Source organism: Perca flavescens, chromosome 14 (assembly GCF_004354835.1).
Source record: "Perca flavescens isolate YP-PL-M2 chromosome 14, PFLA_1.0, whole genome shotgun sequence".
Lineage (NCBI taxonomy): Eukaryota > Metazoa > Chordata > Actinopteri > Perciformes > Percidae > Perca > Perca flavescens.
In genome coordinates, this window is record NC_041344.1 from 16,634,768 (window position 1) to 16,655,663 (window position 20,896).

The 20,896-nt window shown below is 39.3% G+C and overlaps 1 protein-coding gene across 1 annotated transcript; it reads right to left on the reverse strand.

The window, feature by feature from the left end:
• Positions 1 to 253: 253 nt before the first annotated feature.
• On the reverse strand, positions 254 to 19,513 carry LOC114568199 (zinc finger protein 516). Its single transcript, XM_028597640.1, has 5 exons — positions 19,259 to 19,513; positions 7,559 to 9,089; positions 5,199 to 6,470; positions 4,596 to 4,660; positions 254 to 2,457 (listed from the first exon to the last, which is right to left on the reverse strand). Exons 2-5 carry the CDS (start codon positions 8,901 to 8,903, stop codon positions 2,407 to 2,409), a joined length of 2,733 nt encoding a protein of 910 aa, XP_028453441.1. The 5' UTR covers positions 8,904 to 9,089; positions 19,259 to 19,513; the 3' UTR covers positions 254 to 2,406.
• Positions 19,514 to 20,896: the final 1,383 nt, after the last annotated feature.

Sequence of the window (20,896 nt, forward strand, 5' to 3'; positions counted from 1 at the left end):
GCATTTTAGGCACATTATGTGCAATTACACATTAAATCCAAGCAAAGAGCAATTATTAGAAAAAATAATGACGATCAGAATCTGTGGGTGTATCTGATGCGGGGGGTGGGGTGGGGTGGGGGGGGGGGGGGGTAAAAACAACAGTAATACCATGATATAAATCTACATTGACCAACTTTATTTGTATATTCTAACAGTCAGACAAAATGTGTAACTGGTGAAAATAGAAATTCTGATACCAACATAATTATTAACAATGTTAAAACATGTTTTGTCTACATAGTCACAAAAATGAACCCAGTGAGAGCTCAAATGTAAGCTTTAGGTTTGCATAAAAGTTCAGGCTTGCATAAACATCGCTGTCTCACTGTTTCCTGTCACTCCTCCTCTGCTAAGCTGTCTCTTTACAGACAGCTGTTAGATCACAGGCTCAATGCAGGAGCATCACTCCTTACTGACCCTGCACGCTGACCTCAAGTGTGTCACTGATTTCTTTTCTTTTTTTTCTTTTTTTACATTTTCTATTGTTACTACAAATATCAAGTACTTAGGAGTGTTACAATTCAATTCTTATCAAACAAAAATACCATTAAATAAAACAATCATTTACAATATTTATCAAAAAACAGGTTTTCCGCACCGATCAAAGTCAATACTCAAATAATAAATTATGTATTCTCAAGATCTCCCAAGAATCCATAAGTTGATGGCTTTTTATCAAATGCATAGACTACTTCTCTATGGGAGATGAATACACTGAATCGAAACTAAAATATAGACATGCTAAACAAATCTGCAAACAGAAAACACACAATAACAAATTTGAGAACGAGGTGAATTTCAAAAACAGAATATTCGGCAATCTCTTTAGTAGCTTGACTGGCAGATGTAAGTCAGGGCTACGTCACTAGAAATTGTTATCACTACAGTTTCTACATCTAAAAATCACAGCATTAAATTGCTACATCACTAGCACAATGTGAAATGAGTGCAGATGTTTACTTTATATTTCTGATGTGAGAAAAAAGGACAAATTATAGCATTTAAATTTCAAAATTGGAATCATAAAACAGGACACCACATTTCCTTGTAAATCGGCACATTTGTACACACACGTTTGACAGACTGGCTACAACTATGGCCACCAGTTTAGGTATATTTCTGTGGTTTTCTCACATTAATTGATTATCCAGTCTGGATCTTAGGTTTGGCAGTAGCTATGGATTTGCCATAGATATATGTTGAGTGATAAAGACCATGGTGCTGCTCCCGCTGTTTGACATGGATATAAAACTGGTCAAAAACACAAGGAGTGGTGTAGTGGTATAATCTATAGAAGTTGTAAACTGGAAGTGAGCAGTTAGTTAACTTGGTCACTAGAACTGCAGATTGTAGCAGAAGACAACTGATGATGCCCTTCAGCATGTATGTGGGTATATTTGAGTATATACTAATCAAGAGTGAATTTACATGAAGAAAATCCAATTTCCTTGAGATGCTCATCTTCTGTCAAAAGTATGACTATGTTTTGTAGCATACCAAGTCTCTGTGTAGCAAATGTAATTTAAATATTTCTGCCAGTTATTTGAGTTGAAGTCAATCCACAACTTGTGATTGTGGGCTGAAGAGCTTTTAGATCACAATATTTTCTCACAACTGTTTTCTTAATGTGTGTGGGGTGATGAGCTAATAGTGCTAAAGCCTGATTTAGCTCTAATTAAGCCACCCCATAGTGACTTACAGAGGGATCATTGTTCATTTTTATTTGAAAACGGTGGAAGCTAACTTTTGCTAGACCTTGCCTCTTTTGATATTACCGGCACTATACTTGTCATAGCATAGTGATGGATGACAACTGTCTACTGTAAGATCAGGATTTTAATTATTATGTGAATATGGGCTTAAAACTGAAAAGTGACAAGAAGCTGCAATTTATATTTAATTGCTCCACTGCATATTCTGTCTATATCTATGTTGAGACAATCAAATACAGTACTAACCTAAAACCCAAAGCAGACATTTAACAAGCTTGTAGATTACATAAAAACAACAAACTGAAACCTAAATTAGAAAATGTAGCTTCTCATTTCATTTCCACCGACATCCCCCCTAATTGTTTATGTTTACAAAAAGCTCAAACAGGTTTACCTCATTTCTATTGAACATATCTTCACGTGTGTTTTGATAACTAACGTATCTACACTCTTAACAAACAAAAACCATGCGTAACACTTCAAATTAAATCATATTACAAAATAACAGTCCACCTCATTGCTTTGCATATAATGTGCATTATCCAGTGCCTCTGTCCTTTAGGAGTTATGGCTGGTTCCTTTTTAAGAACAGCAGGCCTCTTTGATCAGTAGTATCATGCAGGCTGGAAGCCAACAGGAATACAATGTCACTTCACGTTCCTTTGTGAAGAGACCCTGAGGAGGAAGTGGAGCGGCTATTCACCTGCAGGGAGACAAGTGTCAAGCACACTAGTTAGATTTTATCTAACAACACTGAGGGGAATGTGTGTATATGCACACTGTTATACTATCAGTTAATGAGCTAGCAGCGCATAACCAAATATTTGAATGTTCAAAATCACACATAGTTAAAGGGAAACAATGCTATCTGAAATCACAATATTTAGATTTCTTAATATCATAATTACTTGACAGTTTTCTTTTGTTCATAACAGCTACTCGGTTATCGTTTAATGACTACATGTATTTTCAACAAGAGCTATCAATTTGAATCAGAGTTACTTATTATGGTTTAGAATATTTGACTGGAAATTTATTTTACAAAGTTTGTTAGTTTTTATTTTAGAATGATATTCCTTTAATTTATTAAACATGTAAAGCAAATTTAGCGTCACATGTAGGTTTAGGCTTATACGTTTAAGATTTTCTGATGGATTTTGCAAAACAATGTGCATTTTAGCAACACTGGCTAACTGTTTTGTCCACCATATAAAGAATAATGACTACCTGCTCAATTTAAACAACAGAATAAATACATGGGGAATTGTTTACTGATTAATTTGTCACAAAAATTTTCTTACAGTAACCATATTTTAAATGTATCTTTTGTGTCCATTGAGTGTTAATGGTCTTAATGAAATACCATATAAATAACCAGTTTTGGGATATGTGGTGCAGTATACCTCTACACTTTGGTGATAATCGAATGTCTGATGACATGATGTTGTCTAGTGCAGGCCCTGTCACAATATGCTGATATTGTATGCAGTAGCTACTGTATTATATATACTACTTATATTATGTGTAAGGTGTCAGTAATGTAGAGCTACACATAAATAGGCTTCATGTTATGGTATATGTGCATATCATGGACAGAGTGAAGCTGGTGCCTTCTTAAAAATGAAAGTTTAAAGACCAGAAGACACAAGAAACAATGAAAATGAAACCATAATTTCTAATCTGTCAACACAAAATATGGTTTAATATAACTGCGCCCACCATTTTATTCATATTGGATAATCTGATTTGTAATTCCTCACCCAGATTGAGCTATTGCCCATCTCTCGTGTTTAAAAAGTTGCCCACATATTACTCTAGGGGGAAAGAGGAGGAAGCAAGAACTGTTGTAGGTAGCATCAGGGTAGGCCTGACTGACACACCATATGGAGATGCTGGGCGAGTTTTACCCTGAGGGGGACAACAGTGTTTTTGTTATTTGTTTGCCTCATCCCTGTCAGCCTCTCTTACGGAAACGAGAAGGAAGAGACAGCCAGGTTGGGGAAGCTGACAGCATCGCACGCAAACGCACGAAAATACGCAGACGCACGTGTGCACAGAAGTGACAGACTGTATTCAGACGCAGACAAGGTACAGAGATGAGGACAGGAACACAGTTGGCGAAGACATGCTGTACATTGTAAATTGATGAATCTTTAGAGTTATATATTTCAGTTTAACTGTAAATACGGCCAACATCTCTGATGTAAATTGACTGGCATTTCCTTTAGTACAATAACGTACAGTAGATGACAAATTTAAACTATAATGCTTTCTTAAGGGGATGAAGGTCTGTTTACATTAGTGATGTTTCTATACACAGGACAGGGTTTCCCCAGAAAGTTGTTTAGCAGAGGTGGTGAGCCACCCAGATCCAGACGCATCTCACCTTGTAATCAATTTATTTACTAAATGTCAGGAGATTACAGTCTCAACAACAGCCACCCTCATTAAATGTATGGCATTTGTGTGCAAAAAAGCATCTCCGCTCTTTTTGCTGAAGGTTAATGTTTTATTTCTTTATTTGTAAGTGTATTCAGTTATGTTTTAGTGAAGGTGTCTTTACTCACCTCCACTATAAAACACTCTAAAAAACCCTGGCAGCAGTTACAGGTTTATATTTTCAATTCTGTTAACTTTAGGAGCTTAAAATGGCGATTTTTCATCTAAATGTAAAACTCGTCAATTATACATATAAATATATCCATAATATAAATAGTAAAAATTGCATGATTTGGCCTTTTGTTTATTAAAATAAAGTCTGCTTATTTACTTGTCTGTAGGCTGAAGACTAGGAGACAATTTCTTACAAACTACAATATCAGTGGCTGCAAGACAACATACTTGTTTGGAAGCTTCAGAGGTGGGGTGGACTTCTTTTCCAAAATTTCCATTTAACTGCAACATTGCTGTAAAAAAAAAAAGCATGTAAACATAAATATCATGGTCATGTCTCATTCTGATTTGCACAAGACATTAAAAGGCTACTGCTGACTCATCCTTTAGTGTAAAACATCATAACATTAGAGGTCCCTTATCCTGGGTTGCCAGTGGGTAAACGGGCATTGTTGTTTAATCCATTCTAATTTTAATTTTAGCAATCAGACATCTTGAAAAATTAATATTCAGTTGTTCATCTGCCTATTAATATGGAATCCCATTTCCACCAGTAAAAGAAAAAAATAAGGTTAAAACTTAGCCTTGTGTTGAAGAAAGAAAAACAAAGATCCTGTCAGTCATTATGAAAAACTTTCTCAAAAATAATGACTTAGTATGTCAAAATAAAAATAAACTTTAATCAAAAGTTATTATTTTTTAGATTCTTTGTAATTATTTCAAGAAAGTTTCTCATCTTGAGTTGAAAGATCTTTTTTCCCATCACATTGGCGGTAATGGGCTTCCATACATTTACAGTACGTTTATCACAAAAACAAAGCTCCTGCTCACCTTGTGGATCAATCCTGGGATCAACAAACCCCCAGTGCTGGTAAAGAGCAGCCAGATCGTGGGGACTGTAGTTTTTCAGGAGACTCAAAATATCAATGTCCATTGGCATTTCTCCTGTTGATTGATTTTTTACCTGAGCAAAACGGAGTGGTTCTAAATATGCTTTGTGGCCCCACATGTTCATGGCAGCCCACAGATCAGGATCCTTAGGAACTGAAGAGGAGTCGCATGACAGCCTGCGGGGATGGGGTCTATCTGCAGAAGCGTTAGATGAAGTCCCGCCATGATTTCTGGCCAACATGAAACCTAAACCCTCCTGAGGGAAGTTTCCTTCCACTGCAGCTCTGTGGCTTTTGTGTTTAGGGCTGCTTTTAGGCTGGAAACTAGGGGCACTCTTGCTGTGCACAGTACTGCTTGATGAAGTAGCTCGAGTGCTGGAGCTTTTACTTCCCCCCTTTTCCGCCCGGTTATGTTCAACAGACTTCTTCTGAGGTAGGAGTCCCATCCTCCCACTAGACTGTGTCCCATCTGAAGAACGTGAGTCCTTAGACTGATGCTTAGACTTAGGCACGCCTGATTTGGTCTTGGGGGCTGAGTGCTTGCCGCTGTTGCCGGTCGTCAAAGCTGGAGGCTGTGTGCGCTGAGTTCTTGGAGCGGGTAAAGCAGGGCAGTCCTTGCCTTCGAGAAATGGTGGCGGCCCTGTGCGTCTCCACTGGGTAGCACCTGCCTTTAAAATCTTGGGGCTGTTAGTGCAGGGTGCCCACTTGGGTGCCATGGAGCTGCTGTTATCCACCCTGTGTGCAACCCGCTGGTGGATCCACAGTACTTCTGGGTAGTTGGTAGTGTGGGAGCAGTATGGGCACTGATGTCTCACCAGGCCCTCTGTCTTTATTGTATAATTTACAGTGCCGTCTCCTTCACTTATGGGTAATGAAGACAGATTAAGAAGACTATCAGCATCATTAGTAGTATGTCCCTGCCCTTTAAACTCAGTACCATTTGACTTTTCTGTTTTAATGTTGGACTCTGCTGAGCCCTGGTCAGAAGGACATGTGTAAGGATTCCAGAATGGCTGACTGAGCAATTCACTCCTGTTTCTGAGGTAGTCCATGTATCTTGAGGCCTTGGAACCACTTGGGTTAATGTCCAAAATGGTGCTTTGTTTGCAGTAGGGACCCAGGAAGTCCTGGTGCTGCCTGTGCAGGTGAGACCTGAGTAGTGAGGCGTCAACAGTGTGGAAATCACAGTGCTCGCAGAAGTATGTTTTTTTATCTGTAGGTAAGAGCAAAAAAGAAATGTGAAGGACATACATAGAATTTAAGTGTTGTGTCATTATGTGTATGCATGTGCTTATACGATGCCCCTATATGTGTGTTATGTTTTACCATCCAATTGGTGTCTGCCCGGTCTTAAAAAATTGTTACAGGCAATTATAATGTTGAGAATTTGGCTTTAAATTCCTGATTATTGACTTGTCTGCATTGAGAGAAAATCTTTCAAGATAGAACCGCAATGCATCTAAGAATTTTTTTTCCCACCCCTAGTATATAACATAATCATTAGCAGTAATTCTATTAGCAAGAAAAGCATTGTTTAGGCCATCAGGGGTCTGAAGTTACATTGGCTTATAGAAACCATACTAAGAAACCATAGTAAATTTCAGAGTGAAATAAACATCTGCTCTAAGTACATGTGAATGAGTAAATATGTTTCATTGCTGACATTGATGTTAGCTCTTCATCTTAAGGTGTCAGATTGTGACACATTTTAATGAACCTTTTGACAAATATGAATAAATCTGTGTCTTATAATAAATGTTTTTAATGCTTAAGGCACTTGTTCTCAGTACAGCTGTTTCAAGTGTTAAAATCATCAGATCTTTAGCTAACAAAACTTATGTTTTCCACCTTAACTTAAAATCTTCTGAAGCAGGAGCCTTAATGGGCATGCATTTTCAAAGTATAAACAAGTGCAATAACAGTTGCTGAAATTCAGTTATAAATTCACTAGAGGTCTCCCTTTTCCACAGTACAATCTTAAATTCTAACAGATTTTTTAGTGTTGAATTTCCACATAAATGGCCTGTTAAGTTTAACTGACCTGGCAGCAATATCAGAGAGTCTGATCTTGGTCTGTCTATATTAAAGTCAGCTGTTTACTAGCAAAAGTGGCACATCTGCATGTCCACAAACAAAACCTTTTGATATCTTAATTTAAATAAAAAGGGTACACTATTAAATACAAAGCAAATGTCCACCTCACTAGCTGGGCCTGGTAATTTATTCCTATTTTCAAGGTTTTTCAACTATGTCTTGTCTAAACTGTAGCACAGATACTGTAGTGTGGTGTATATGGCTTACCCTCCTGGTCTTGGCTCCTGGTGCTGTTGGTCTGTTTAGGTGTGAGGTGAACACCTTTGACTTTCTTAGTCTGCAGTGCCTCATAAAACGCATGGCCAAGTCCGTTCAACAAAATACGGTCTTTCTGGGAAATCTTTTTGTCAACACCTTTAGTGTGAGTCAAGGTGTTTGATGTGTGATCAAGGCCTGTGTCACCCTTCATCTTCTTAATGTTGGAGCTGGAGGTGTGGATTTGCTTCCTCTTCTTCTCCTGCTTCATGGGTACATACTCGCCCTTTTCTGTGTTATATGCCACCTCGGCATCTGCTAGCCTCTCCTCCCATCCCAGACATTTCTCTGTTGCCTCCACTAGTCGTCCTCTTGTGGCCAACTGCCACGCTTGGTAACTGCAAAGTGGATCCAGCTCTGGAATACGCCTGCCCAGACTCTTTTCCTCAGGAGTTTCCCTTGGTCCAGCACATGTGAGGTTCAGGCTTTCCAAAAAATAACTCTTAGCAATGTGCAGCTCAGGGGCTTTAATGTCTTCCTGTGGTGGTTTTTGTGTCAGAGTGCGGCAGTGGTTCGGTTTATGTAGCTTTTCATGTATTCGTAAGGTCTTGCGGTCATAGAAGAAGTTACCACAGCCAGCACAGAGCTCATAGAGGCACTCTTCATGTGTCAGCAATGCTGGGTCCTGAGGAACTCCATTGATGGTGGCAGGCAGCTCATTGCTTTTGCCACCTCTTAGCTGGGCTTTGACCCGGTGAATGCGCATATGACTTTGGAGGAACCATGCTTGGCGGAAACGGCGTCCGCAAATCCGGCAACCGTGATCCTGGGAGCTGCGGTGCCTTTTCATGTGAGATTTAAGGAGTAGGACCTGAGGGAAAACCTGGCCACAAATGCTGCAGGTACAGGACCCATCATCAGCCCCATCACCGGCCTCAACACCATCTTTACTCTTAACTTTTTTCTTGGTTCCTTTCTTCTTCACTTTCCCGTTGACATTATGAGCTTTGTCAGATGTGCTGACAATTTCAGGAGGGTCAGGTGTCTCAGCATTATCTTTCTGCCCTTGATCTCTTTCCTTCTCCTTGCCACTGAGGTTATGGCTGAATAGGCCCAGTTTATGGCTTCGAATGTGGGCCTTCAGACTGCCCTTCTGAGCCGTTCTGTGGTCACAGTATGGACACTTGTACGGCTTCTCCCGTGTGTGTCTTCTCATGTGCTGCGACAGAGAGCTGAGAAGAGGAAAGCTGCGGCCACACACCCCACAGGTGTGGCCAGAGGTCACATCTTCCTCTGTCTCTGCCTTTATATTAGCTGTGTTTTTTTTTGGTACATCCTCCCTCTCTTCTGTCTCCATTACTTTTCCTGGAGCACTGGTACGTCAAAAGCCACAGCTGTGTTATAAAATCCTCTAACTATGCCTCTAAGTTTATCTTCCAAAAGTTAGTGAGTTCTCAGAAAAGGCATTTCACAGCTTTAGTGTCCATCCTGAATTTTGAAAAGATGTTCTTTTTCAGGTTGCATACTGTTTTGGCAAGAATACCTGAAAAATAGAAAAAGAAATTAAAAATTACACTTATGATCCGAATTCACAAATGACATCACAAAAGTCAGTCAAATATATATATATATATATATATATATATATATATATATATATATATATATATATATAACAATTCTTAAGAATGAGATATAATATGGCTAAACAAATCTGTTTTTATATCATTTTTTAATCATTAATTATTAAAACACATCCTCATGTATGCAAAGTTAAAATAAGATAGGCCTAAACCTTTTTGAGCTTAGTTTAACTGTGTCACACAGAGCATTCCTCCAGATGGACTTAGCACTATACAATAAATACATTTTAAAAAAGAAATCAATAAATATGGCAATGTTTATACATTCAACAGTAAAAAAAACCAATAAAACCACAAAGAACATACAATTCATAAAATGTAAGCAGACAATACTTGAGGCAACCTTTTTGGCGATACCTGTAAAAAGCTGGCGCTATGCAAAGAGCACCAAACTGTTATTTAGTTTTAACAATGATAATACATATAAAGAGTATGATATGTGTGGTGCTTTCAGCACACTGCAGGCTGTCATGCCTATAAGCTTTAAAGTCACCTTTCGAATTCAGAATAGTAAGAGAAATGGTGACAATTCTGCCTAAAACGCACTATTTTGTTTTTCCAAATCAAAGAACTGCAATTGATAATTTTCTTATTTTTTTGTTTCTTTTTGCTTATACGTACGTACACAGAACCTATCCAGATAGGCAGAAACTGGTTTAGCTTTGAATAAACTAACAATGAAAGCTAAAGTTGCTTATATGTAAGGTAGTTTCACCCAGTATGTGTAAAAACTACAAACTAAGGCCATTTGCATCACACAGATTTTAGAATAACCTTTGTCCCTCAGTGGATGAGCGACGCCTGTCTGTGCGTATTAGAGCACAGGTCAGTGTCTCAACATGCGTGTGTGTCAGTCCTTTGGTTTACTATGCCTAAATTGAGTGTGTGAGGTGAAGCATGAAGAGATGTATTCATTCCTGGCCAACAAGGATGAGCCCTGAGGTGCAGTCTACTCTAATTCACGATCAATACTCCATTATCAACAAACTTAGCTCACATCAAGGACACACACAGCCCTGATTCTGGGGTAAGTGCTTACATAAAATTGTGGGTAATGGTAACAAGGTACATTTCTAAATATTACTGATGGGGAGAAATTTCTCATTGTCACTAATTGTGTCTCACTCATGACAATGTGTGTTAACCTTTATCTTTTTAATGCTATTGCTTTAACATTAAATTTAAATGTAAGGAAACTCACTGAAAGCCAGGAAGACATTATATATCTGAGGCTCTAATAGTTCTTGAACTATTGTACTCTACATGAAAAACAGTAAATGGCGCAGGCAGGGGGGTGTTCCTCAGGCAAACATGAATATTTGTTAGATTTTAATGGAGAAAGAAAGTACTCGATGGCATTTAGCCAGCCAGGCAGTCAAAAGAAAAACATGCCATTGTGTCGGCCGCACCAGAACTGTCACATCGCCTCATGTCTGGCCCTCCACCCCTCATTGGGAGGTCAAGAGAGTTATTGTTAAAGCAAGGAGGCCTGGGCCTACACGTCACTGTCTTCGAATTCATGTCTGTGCAAAGAGGCAGGACAAAAGACAACTCTTGTTTGCCTTGTCAGTCTTTGAGTGTGAGGAAAAACTAGGTGCACATAACACATAAAGGCTAGAAAAAGAGATGGTGACTCTGGTATGATTTTCAGGGGAATGAGGTTTGCTGCGTAATTATCTGTATCTGCCTCCAAGGTCGCATCTGCCTGCATGCATGCCTGCCTGCGGTCATGTGTGCTGATCCGCTCACGCTGGAATGGGTGTTGTATCTGGAATATGGGAGGAGTTTAGAAGGTTTTTCGGCACATGGCAGGTGTCTGGCAGGCCATCAGATTAGTGCATGGGCAATGTGGCACACTGTCTCCAAGAGGGGGAGGATGTGCAAGGAAAACTGAAGGGTGGCAATTAAGGGGTTAAGGTTAAGGCGAATGTAATGAGTTAACACAATGGGGATGAAGTCAGAGAGCTGAGGGCAACAGATGGGAATAAACCGGCCATTAGTATGGAGTTAGCCGCCTCTACAGTATGAGCTTATGCCTTTGTCAAAGCAGCCTACGTGCTTAGCGTGTGCTGTATATTTGCATCTGCAGTATTCTACTTTTGCTCAATCACACAAAGAAAATGCATTTGAAAAGTGTTTGTATTAAATAAGAAATTAGTTTACTGCATTTCTTACAAGAAAAATCAATCTTATGGAATAATTTGTACCATCCAGTTTTCTCTTTTTTCCCCTCCCCTCTCCGTGTGTCACTATGTTTTCCACCTTGTCTGCTTTCATCCCATAACTACTGAAAGCCATTTGGAAGATCTGTTAAGTAATGCAAATAGCCAAACATGTTGCTGCAGGGGCTTAACTCATTTCTTTTAGAATCCCTCGCTCCCTTTTTCTCTCTCTTTTCTTTGGCAGATGAATAGGCATGTCCAGTCAGCTGTCCTCGCATTGATTCATCCTGACGTCCCAACCAGCTCAGCACAAACTCCCTATGGTCAGGGCACTGATGCTGAGAGTGTGTGTGTGTGTGTGTGTGTGTGTGTGTGTGTGTGTGTGTGTGTGTGTGTGTGTGTGTGTGTGTGTGTGTGTGCGTGTGTGTGTGTGTGTGTGTGTGTGTGTGTGTGTGTGTGTATGTATCCACTGTTGGTGTGTCATATGTGGGTGAACTGCCTGTGTGCCTGTTTGCTGCACCAAAACTGTGGGTGTAATTTCCTGCCGGGATCTGGAAATAGCATTTCCCCAGAATTTACTTGGCAAGATACTATAGCATCCAACACGCCTTTTTTTTCTAAGCAAGATATGTCCACTTAATAGCTAATATCTGCAAAAATTCTGCAACTGTAGACTGGTAGAAGCAAGTATGTGTGAACCCCATGTGTATGTGCCTGAGTGTGTATATGTGCTGAAGTCATCCAAATATTCTCAACAACCAGCAACAAGCATGTGCCAACATACCCCTGACTGGAGATAGCATGTGACTGTCCTTATGCTAGTGTTCAAAGCCATAGTCACTCACTAAGCCTCAGCTCGCATCTACCGTTTTGTGTCCAATAATCCTGTCTGTTTCCACCAACTACAAACACAACTGAGGCATAAAACAAAATTATTACACAAACTGAGGATGTTTTCTTTCCTTGGAAGGTAGTCCTGTCTGCTGTAGAACCTTGTGAATGTAATCGTGCACAAAATCAAATCACTTTTAAAACATTGTTTTAGCTATTAAATAATTATAGAAAATACTCAATCATAAAAATGGCAAAGTCAAGTTCCTGGAGGGGGTGTTCCAGAGAAAATATTAAACTGCATACTGAAGGTAAAGTCACCGCTAAAAAACTAGATTTTTACTGATTTCTAATATTCTGCTGGGACATGTTGCTGGTTACAATTTAGAGTAGGTGATGTGCAATGGTTAATTCATATTTTTATAGCAACTTCCATACACTGTATACAGTATGCATTCTCTCACTCCAAGGTGAGGAGCATCATTATATTTACTGACAGATTTAGTTGTGTGAAAAATCTTTTATTTCTCTTTTATATTCAATGTCTGAAACACATTTGTTTAACTCTAGCCTGCATTTTAACCTATAGTGTGCCTAAAGGAACAATAACACATGAGCTTTCTGAAATAAATCATAAATCCTTTATTTTTCAGTAACTCATACTGGACCATCTAAAATAAAAGTCAGAGACTATAGCCATATTGAACATCTGTACAGAATGATGCTGCAGCAAAGGACAAAATGTGTTTCTTATCTCTGTACTTGTGTTTTGGAGCAAGTATGCAGAAAATGTAATCTCGGCTTATGCAGTTGAAGACGACTCCTTCCAGATGTAGGGGAGTCGACACACACTCCCAGGTGCTTGCATAAGACGACATGTTTAATGACTATCCAACAACACAAGTTAGCATGCTCAGCATTCAGGTCTGTAAGCTAAATAAGCTTCCACTTGAAATTACTCAAAGACCCCACTGTCAAGGTAATGTCCTTACAACATCCCTATGACCACAGAACTATGTTAGAGCAAAGTGCTAAACAAAATTCAATAATCTTGCTTTATTTCCCCAGCATAAGACACACTGTTCTGTGTTGTTCATGCTGACGATATAATGAGCGCAATTGATTTGACACATTTTAATATACCTGAACAGAACCTGGTACCAGTGTATGATTTAGGCATAACGTGTATTCAATACCAACACTGTTCCAAGAATGAGTTAGCCTAACTGTATATAAAAAAAAAAAAACACAGTACTGTAGACTAACAGCCTAATGTACCTAAGAGATTAGACATCCATCACCTCAACAGTCTCAATCATGGACAAACTTGCGCACATTCGTGCCCATCCCCCTCCTTGTGCAACTCTGCACTCGGTTACACAACATATACAGGGATTACTCTTCATAGCATGAGATGAGCTGCTCAATGAGTGGCCTTTTATCATGGATGCCCCTTGGTGCTATAAAGCACACACAGGGAAGGGAAACTGACAAAGAGAAGAGAGATTCTTGGCAGAGATTTTACCTGTTGTGAAAATGTGAACAGTTACTCTAAATAATACACAAGATGTTGCATGCAGGCCCAAATGCAGACAATCAAAAACTAACTGAACAATGCAACTGAAAGCAGAAAGGCAAAGATGAAGAGATGTGATTTTTGGAAACCTGTTCAAATGACTTGTAATTTTAGCTTCTATTTATGATGTTGATTTATCTGCTATGGTAGGCCTGAGAATCCACTTTGGACCTACTCTCTTTTCAGTGTGGATTGGCTAGTGTTGGAGACACTGGAGTATAATCTGCTGGCATTAACTTGCTCTCTAAAAAAAGCACTCTCGACAGGGATTAGATTATCATTGCAAGGTCAACTCAGACTTGCTGTGACTGTCTCCCTTTATGTCTCTGTATCATTTTGCTTCCTGTCTTTCACTTGATCAGTTTTTCTGTGATCCTGTGTTCTACCTACTACCTCTGTCAGGTGTAAATTGTAAACACTGACATTCACTTCAGTCTCACCTTAAGTATAGAGCACGCTGCCAATGCAACATAAAACATACCAGATTAACACAGATTAAATATACAGGACGTTGTAGTACGTGTCCTCCTCCAAAGCTTGACGCCACAGAAAAACTAAAACTTCAAATACCCACACCATGTTTGATAGATTAAAGTGAGATTAGATTACATTAAGAAAAAGTTGTGCTTATTTGGTTTGACCTGGAAAATGAGACTGATATTCGCACTTAATTATTAGCAATTCCAGGATTAAACCCCTGATGACACCTTCAGTTTGAGTGAAAGTTCTTGATGTTGTCAATTTGGTTGACGTGGTAATATAGCTGCAGCTAATGGTTATTTTCATTATCTATTAATCTGCTGATTATTTTTTCAGTATATTGTTTGGTCTACAAAACATAAACAAATTCACCGGAGCCCAATTTGACACATGTAAATAGCTTTTGTTTGTCTGACTAACAAAAAGTCCAAAACCAAAGGTTTTCAGTTTGTCATCACGGCGCAGAAAGAGGCTGGAACAAGTCATATTTGCTCAACTTCTTTTAAATTTTGATCGACTAATCAATTGATGAAGTAATTGTTTCAGCTATACATGTAAATTAAGTATCAAACTTTGAACATTGCATGGTTGTAGATCACATAACAGAATAGAAATTGCTTAATTCAATATGCTCCCTTTTTATCTTAAACAGCTTGATCTTTTGTAATATGGGTATTTCATCTCAATAGTGGGCATAGGCTGGCTGTGGTTTACACTCATAAAATACTAGGTAAAGAAAATTTTTGTTACACACAAAGGTAATGTGTCAATGATTTGAGCATTTACACTTCTCTCCTGAGATTTGGATAAGAATCTCATGAGGACAACCGGTACTTGTAAGAAGTTTTGAAATTGACTTTGCCTATTAATTGCTCTTTTGTGATATGTAGATTTTGCACAAGATGAATGCACTAGATCAAAATTCTCAAATTACAGAACAACGTGTGTAATTTCCTATTTCCTGCTATGATTAAGGTAAGGATTGAAGGGTAAGGCGATACCTGCGATTTTACCCTGGAGCAAAAGAATGACAGCTGGCAGCAGGGTCTGGATTAGGTTTCCCATAGGGGGTATTGCATCTTTTACACCACCGCTCTTTTGGAGTAGAATGGGCCGATAAGTAACCTGACTCCCTCAGACTCATCCAATCTCGTCTCCCTCTGTCTCAATGGGGCCAAACAGAAGGGATCTGTGAACGCCTTACTCATCCCTCCCATCTTCCATCTGGACATTTTGCCAGTGTTTGCACTACAGTTCCTCCACTGGAACCTTAAAGGGCTAGTTCTTTTTTATCTGATTCATCATAAAACCTATTCAGTACTTGCACTATATTTTGTTTTGGAGGGTGAGATGTTTACAAAAAAGCTGCCTCATGACCAGAGAGGAACACTGCACCGTATTAGTCCAGTACCTTACTTTAATTAGATTACAATGCAATTCTTAAAAACAAATACTATTTTAATTAACAATGGCAGGCACACACTGTTTCACACACAGCTTCACACACTGAAACAGTTCCTATAGTAAATGCAAATGTTTCCCATTTTCAATATACACAGAGTAGTTATTTTTGACAGAATGTATTGACAGATCTTAACATTAACTAGAATACCTGTTATTTTTGTTAGCGGATAATTCTAATTTCTTAACTTAATAGATTGGTCTATCAAATGCAGGAAAGTAGTGAAAAAGTGCCAATGTCGGCATATTTAAACATAAAAATGCAAATATTCATATTTAGAAGCTGAAACCAATGAAGTTTTGTCCACAGACTGATTGTTTTGGCTCTAATCAAATCCAATTGCTTTTCATGGCATGCAGCAACTAGGTAAATCCTCTTTTGTCATTCAAAAATTTTTATTTTATTTTTTGGAGTGCTTCCATTCCCATCTGTTTACCTGTAGTCACTTTAAGTTGTTTAATATTTTAGACTCCCCAAGGTCCAGCTTGAACAACACACCCCATGCAGACAAAAACAACATGGGAGAGACAGGTAGCATATGTTAACATTGCACTAAATCCAGTATGTGGTCCATATGTATGCTCTGCTGTCAGGTGATAACTTCAGAAGTATGCACACTAAGCAAGAATGTGCACTTTTTCCAAAATTTGCAGACTTGTGGCCCTGTGCAATTACATTTAAGTGTAATTATTACTGCTTAAAACATGATATATATTTAGTATTGAACCTGCTCATGTTTTTTTATTGTAACTTTCCCTTTGATCACAAAAATGACACAATGAGACAGGGAAAACATACCTCAAGATATAAGTGTAATAACAAAGGTATTCAACAGTTAAATACTTAATAATTACAGTAAAAGAAAGTAAGCTTTTGAGATATCGGCAGCAAGTGATGACCTACTGTAGCTTTTGAAAAAATCAATTTTGTTGATATAATGGCTGTAACTTACTGGGATGTTTGTGGATTTTTCAAATGGTGATGGATGAAAAAAAGGAGTTGGTATACAAGATAATTTGAATGTGAGCCACCGGCACATGCTGTGTTTTAATGACCTCACAATGCATTCACAGGAACAACAGCACAATGACTCTGACCTGTTTTGAACACCGATATCTCCTGGGGTATATCTCCTTTTACAATGCCCCTCTCCCTGAAGTGCCTTGCAGGACTTTAAAGGAACACGCCGACTTATTGGGAATTTAGCTTATTCACCGTAACCCCCAGAGTTAGACAAGTTGATACATATCCTTCTCATCTCCATGCGTGCTGTAATGCTGTCTGAAGGCTCGGACGGCTCCTGCTCCGAATAAGTGACAAAATAACGCCAACATGTTCCTATTTACATGTTGTGATTTATAGAGTCACAGCGTGTACAAAAAACAACGTAACATGAGACACAGCCATTTTCTAACCGTAAACAAACCGGGAACTATATTCTCAGGCGGAAGAATATAGTACTTGGGCGGAGTGATATGCTCGCAGCAAGCTTGTCTGAGAATATAGTTCCCGGTTTGTTTACTGTTAGAAGATGGCTGTGTCTCATGTTACGTTGTTTTTTGTACACACTGTGACTATACAAATCACAACATGTAAATAGGAACATGTTGGCGTTATTTTGTCACTTTTGTCACAATTCGGAGCAGTAGGCTAGTTGGAACCAGTTACCTGCAGGATCTGTGCTGGGCTAAGCTAATGCTGGAACCGTCAGACAGCGTTACAGCACTCACGGAGATGAGAAGGGTATGTATCAACTTGTCTTACTCTGGGGGTTACGGTGAATAAGCTAAATTCCCAATAAGTCGGCGTGTTCCTTTAAAGACTCAAAATGTAATTTGTCGGGGTCAGTCATCTCCACAATTTCTTTTTTTGAGAATTTTTTTTATTATTAAATGCTGTTAACAAAGCTGTTTTCATTTACTCCAGACTAAGGAGAACAAAATGTCTCAGCCCATTGTCACACAAGGGAGCTGCCCAAAGTAGAGATGGCCTTACCCCCTCACATCTTCCTGTCTGCGCCCCTCCCCCCCTTCCAGCAACAAGCCCCTGTCCAGACCCCAGTCTCCTGACCTAATCTAGATGATTAAATCATTTTTCTTTAGCACAAATTTTGTCCCCCGCTACTCTTGTCTAATAGTCATCGCACACCCTCCCCTATTGATCATCATGCTGAGGAGATTACCCTAATAGCTGGGATTACCTCCCCACATGTTGGTTGGCCACATACAAGGGGGGAAGGGGGGAGAGCTGGGGATGGTGCATGTTGTGCATGATGTGCAAGTGTATGGAAGGAGGGTGGGAGGGGTGGAGGAGTAAGAAATAGAAAATCTGGGTTTGTTTATTGTCTTTCGGTACTAGAACATAAAAGAGCTACAACCTCTATCATGTGTGATTGCCTGTGGGATGTAATTAGACTTTTAACAGCCTACATAATTTATCCTTCAATGCTAACACTGATGATAAGTCATGAGACAACAGCAGGCAGACAAACAACACCCTGAAGACCTATTTGACAAATATTGTCCTCTCGTGCTCATTAACTCTATACATCCCGAGTTTAAGGGCCAGTGGTATCACCTTGCAATGCTGTTTACTGGATATGAAACAATTAGTAGTTGATTAATCGACTGACAGAAACTTAATCGCCCACAATTTTGATAACTGGTTTATCGTTTCAATCAGTTATCAAGCAAAAATGCCAAACATTATCATCTTTTCTCTGTTAAGTCATTGTAAATGAAATGCCTTTTGGTTTTATACGGTTGGTCGAACAAAGCAAGTAATTTAATGTCACCATGGGATATTGTGATAGTTATTTCCCATTATTTTATGACTTTTTATAGACTAAACAATTAATCAATCAATAATTAATATAAATTTTAGTTTCAGCCCTACATGGCCTCATGACAATAACTACAACAATATGCTGTCCATCCACATGTTTCACAATGGCTCAGCTGGACATCTCTGGTTTGGTGGCTGCTGGCTGTGAGGTGTTTTAGTTTACTGTTTCTAACAAGTGCCAGCGGTGGAATAAGCTAGAAATCAAGATGTTATACCCACAGAGGGAGGCAGGCAGTGTGAGAGAGAGACTGGAGGCCATTGAGACAGTGCAGAGAAAAGGAATTCCGTTAATCCGCTGCTGATCTGGTAGGCTACAATGGCAGCCTTGTTGTCTGTCCCATTTGCACTCACTTACCACAAGTTTGCGTGCGTTGACAATGTTCACTGATAGCCGGTTCACAGCCGTGCCAATCCACAGTAAAGATTATAATATTAGCACATGGTGATGATAATGTGGGGAGCGAGGAGACTTGTCGTTAGTAGCAGCCTGCTCGAACACGAGATCCAGCGGACACTTGGCCGAGTGTTTTACTATGAATGACATCCATATTACTGACTCACTAACCGACGGGATGTTGTAGTTAACTTTCGCCATATAAACTCCTAAAAACAGAGCACCCGCACTTACAACACACTGACTGAGCCACTAGAGCACCCTACCTATCCTGTGTGCCACACTATCTTTTGTTAGTTAACCGTGGTTTAGCGTCTTACCTTAGAGGGGTTAACGTTTGGCGGCAGGTTGCTCCTGAAGGCATCCCATCACCGATAAAAAACGATGGCGAGCTTCGTTTAACAGATTAACACTTGTCGAAATCAGGACGCCTTCCGTCCGCTGTGGGTTCATCTCTTTTCTTCTCGGTAGCGTTAAAACTTCTCTGTCTCTCAATGACAGCGGTGCACCTGGACCGCAGTCCCGTCCTCCTCCTGCGCAGCGGCAGCAGTTGTTGTTGGGGACATGAGTGACGCGAGAGATAACGTTATTAACGTTAATAACAAGTGACGCCGAGTGATCTCTGCGTGCGCGCGGCTCTGCCCCATTCACTTCAACTGAGCTGGAGGTGACCAGTGGGCGCGCGCGCGGACATTATCTTAGATTTTATACGTTTAGTCGTAGCCTAAATTATACAGTATAAAGGTGAATGTGCTCTAACAATGACATCCAATATATTATGCATGGAACAGGATGCAAATACAGTAAACAAAGTTCAATCAAAACCTTAAGCAAAATAATTTTAGTTTAAGGTTTTAGACAAGTAAATTCCTTCAATGTCGCGTGACTATTCATGGAGGTATACAAATGGCAACATAAGCAGTGGTAAAATGTAAATTGACTCAAGTAGCCTACTGTAGCCTACTTCAGTATCCTACAAATTTGAGGCTACTTCTACTCAGCTACTGTACATTTTGAAAGCCATTGACGTGTTTACTGCACTTTGTTTATTTGACAATTAGTTAGGCATACTTAGCAGATTCAGATTATTAATGGAAAATATAGGCTAAATCAATACATTATTATTGATTAAGCTACCAAGCAGTATATAAAGTTGTTAAAATTAGCACAATTATTTACCAGCTGCAACATTAGTGATGTTTCACCTGAATGCAGGACTTTTACTTATAATACTGTGGTACATAAATTACCATATGGGAGCCACAGCATAGGGAGAACATAGATAAATCCACATAAGATGAGCAAAGCATCATCAGCCCTTGACCAGTGGCTTCAAAATAAAAGCAAAGATCTGACTTGGCTTCCTTTTTATAATGTGATTTAATTTTAATTTTCTCATATAAAATGGGAGATAAACAACAAAACTGAAGTAATATGAAACAGAAAATCATAGGCAACAATAATTCAATTCAATTTTATTTATAGTATGAAATCAAAACAAGAGTTGTCTAAAGACACTTTACAGATAGAGTAGGTGTAGACCACACTATAATTTACAAAGACCCAACAATTCCAGTAATTCCCCCAAGAGCAAGCATTTAGTGCGACAGTGGCGAGGAAAAACTCCCTTTTAGGAAAAAACCTTGGGTGGTGAGTAAAACTTCCTTTTAGGGAGAAACCTTGGACAGACCCAGGCTCTTGGTAGGCGGTGTCTGACAGTGCCGTTTGGGGGGCGTGATGAACAGTGGCAATAATAGTCACAATAAAGATAATGTAACTATGACTAGAAATAGTAGTTGTAATAGTTAATGGTGTAGCCGGGCACTGCAGGGCATTACAGGGTGTGGCAGGGCATAGCAGGACGTAGCAGAGCACTGCAGGGCATAGAAGGGCATAGCAGGGAACTGCAGGGCATAGCAGGGTGTAGCAGAGCATAGCAGGGCATGGAGCAGGACCAC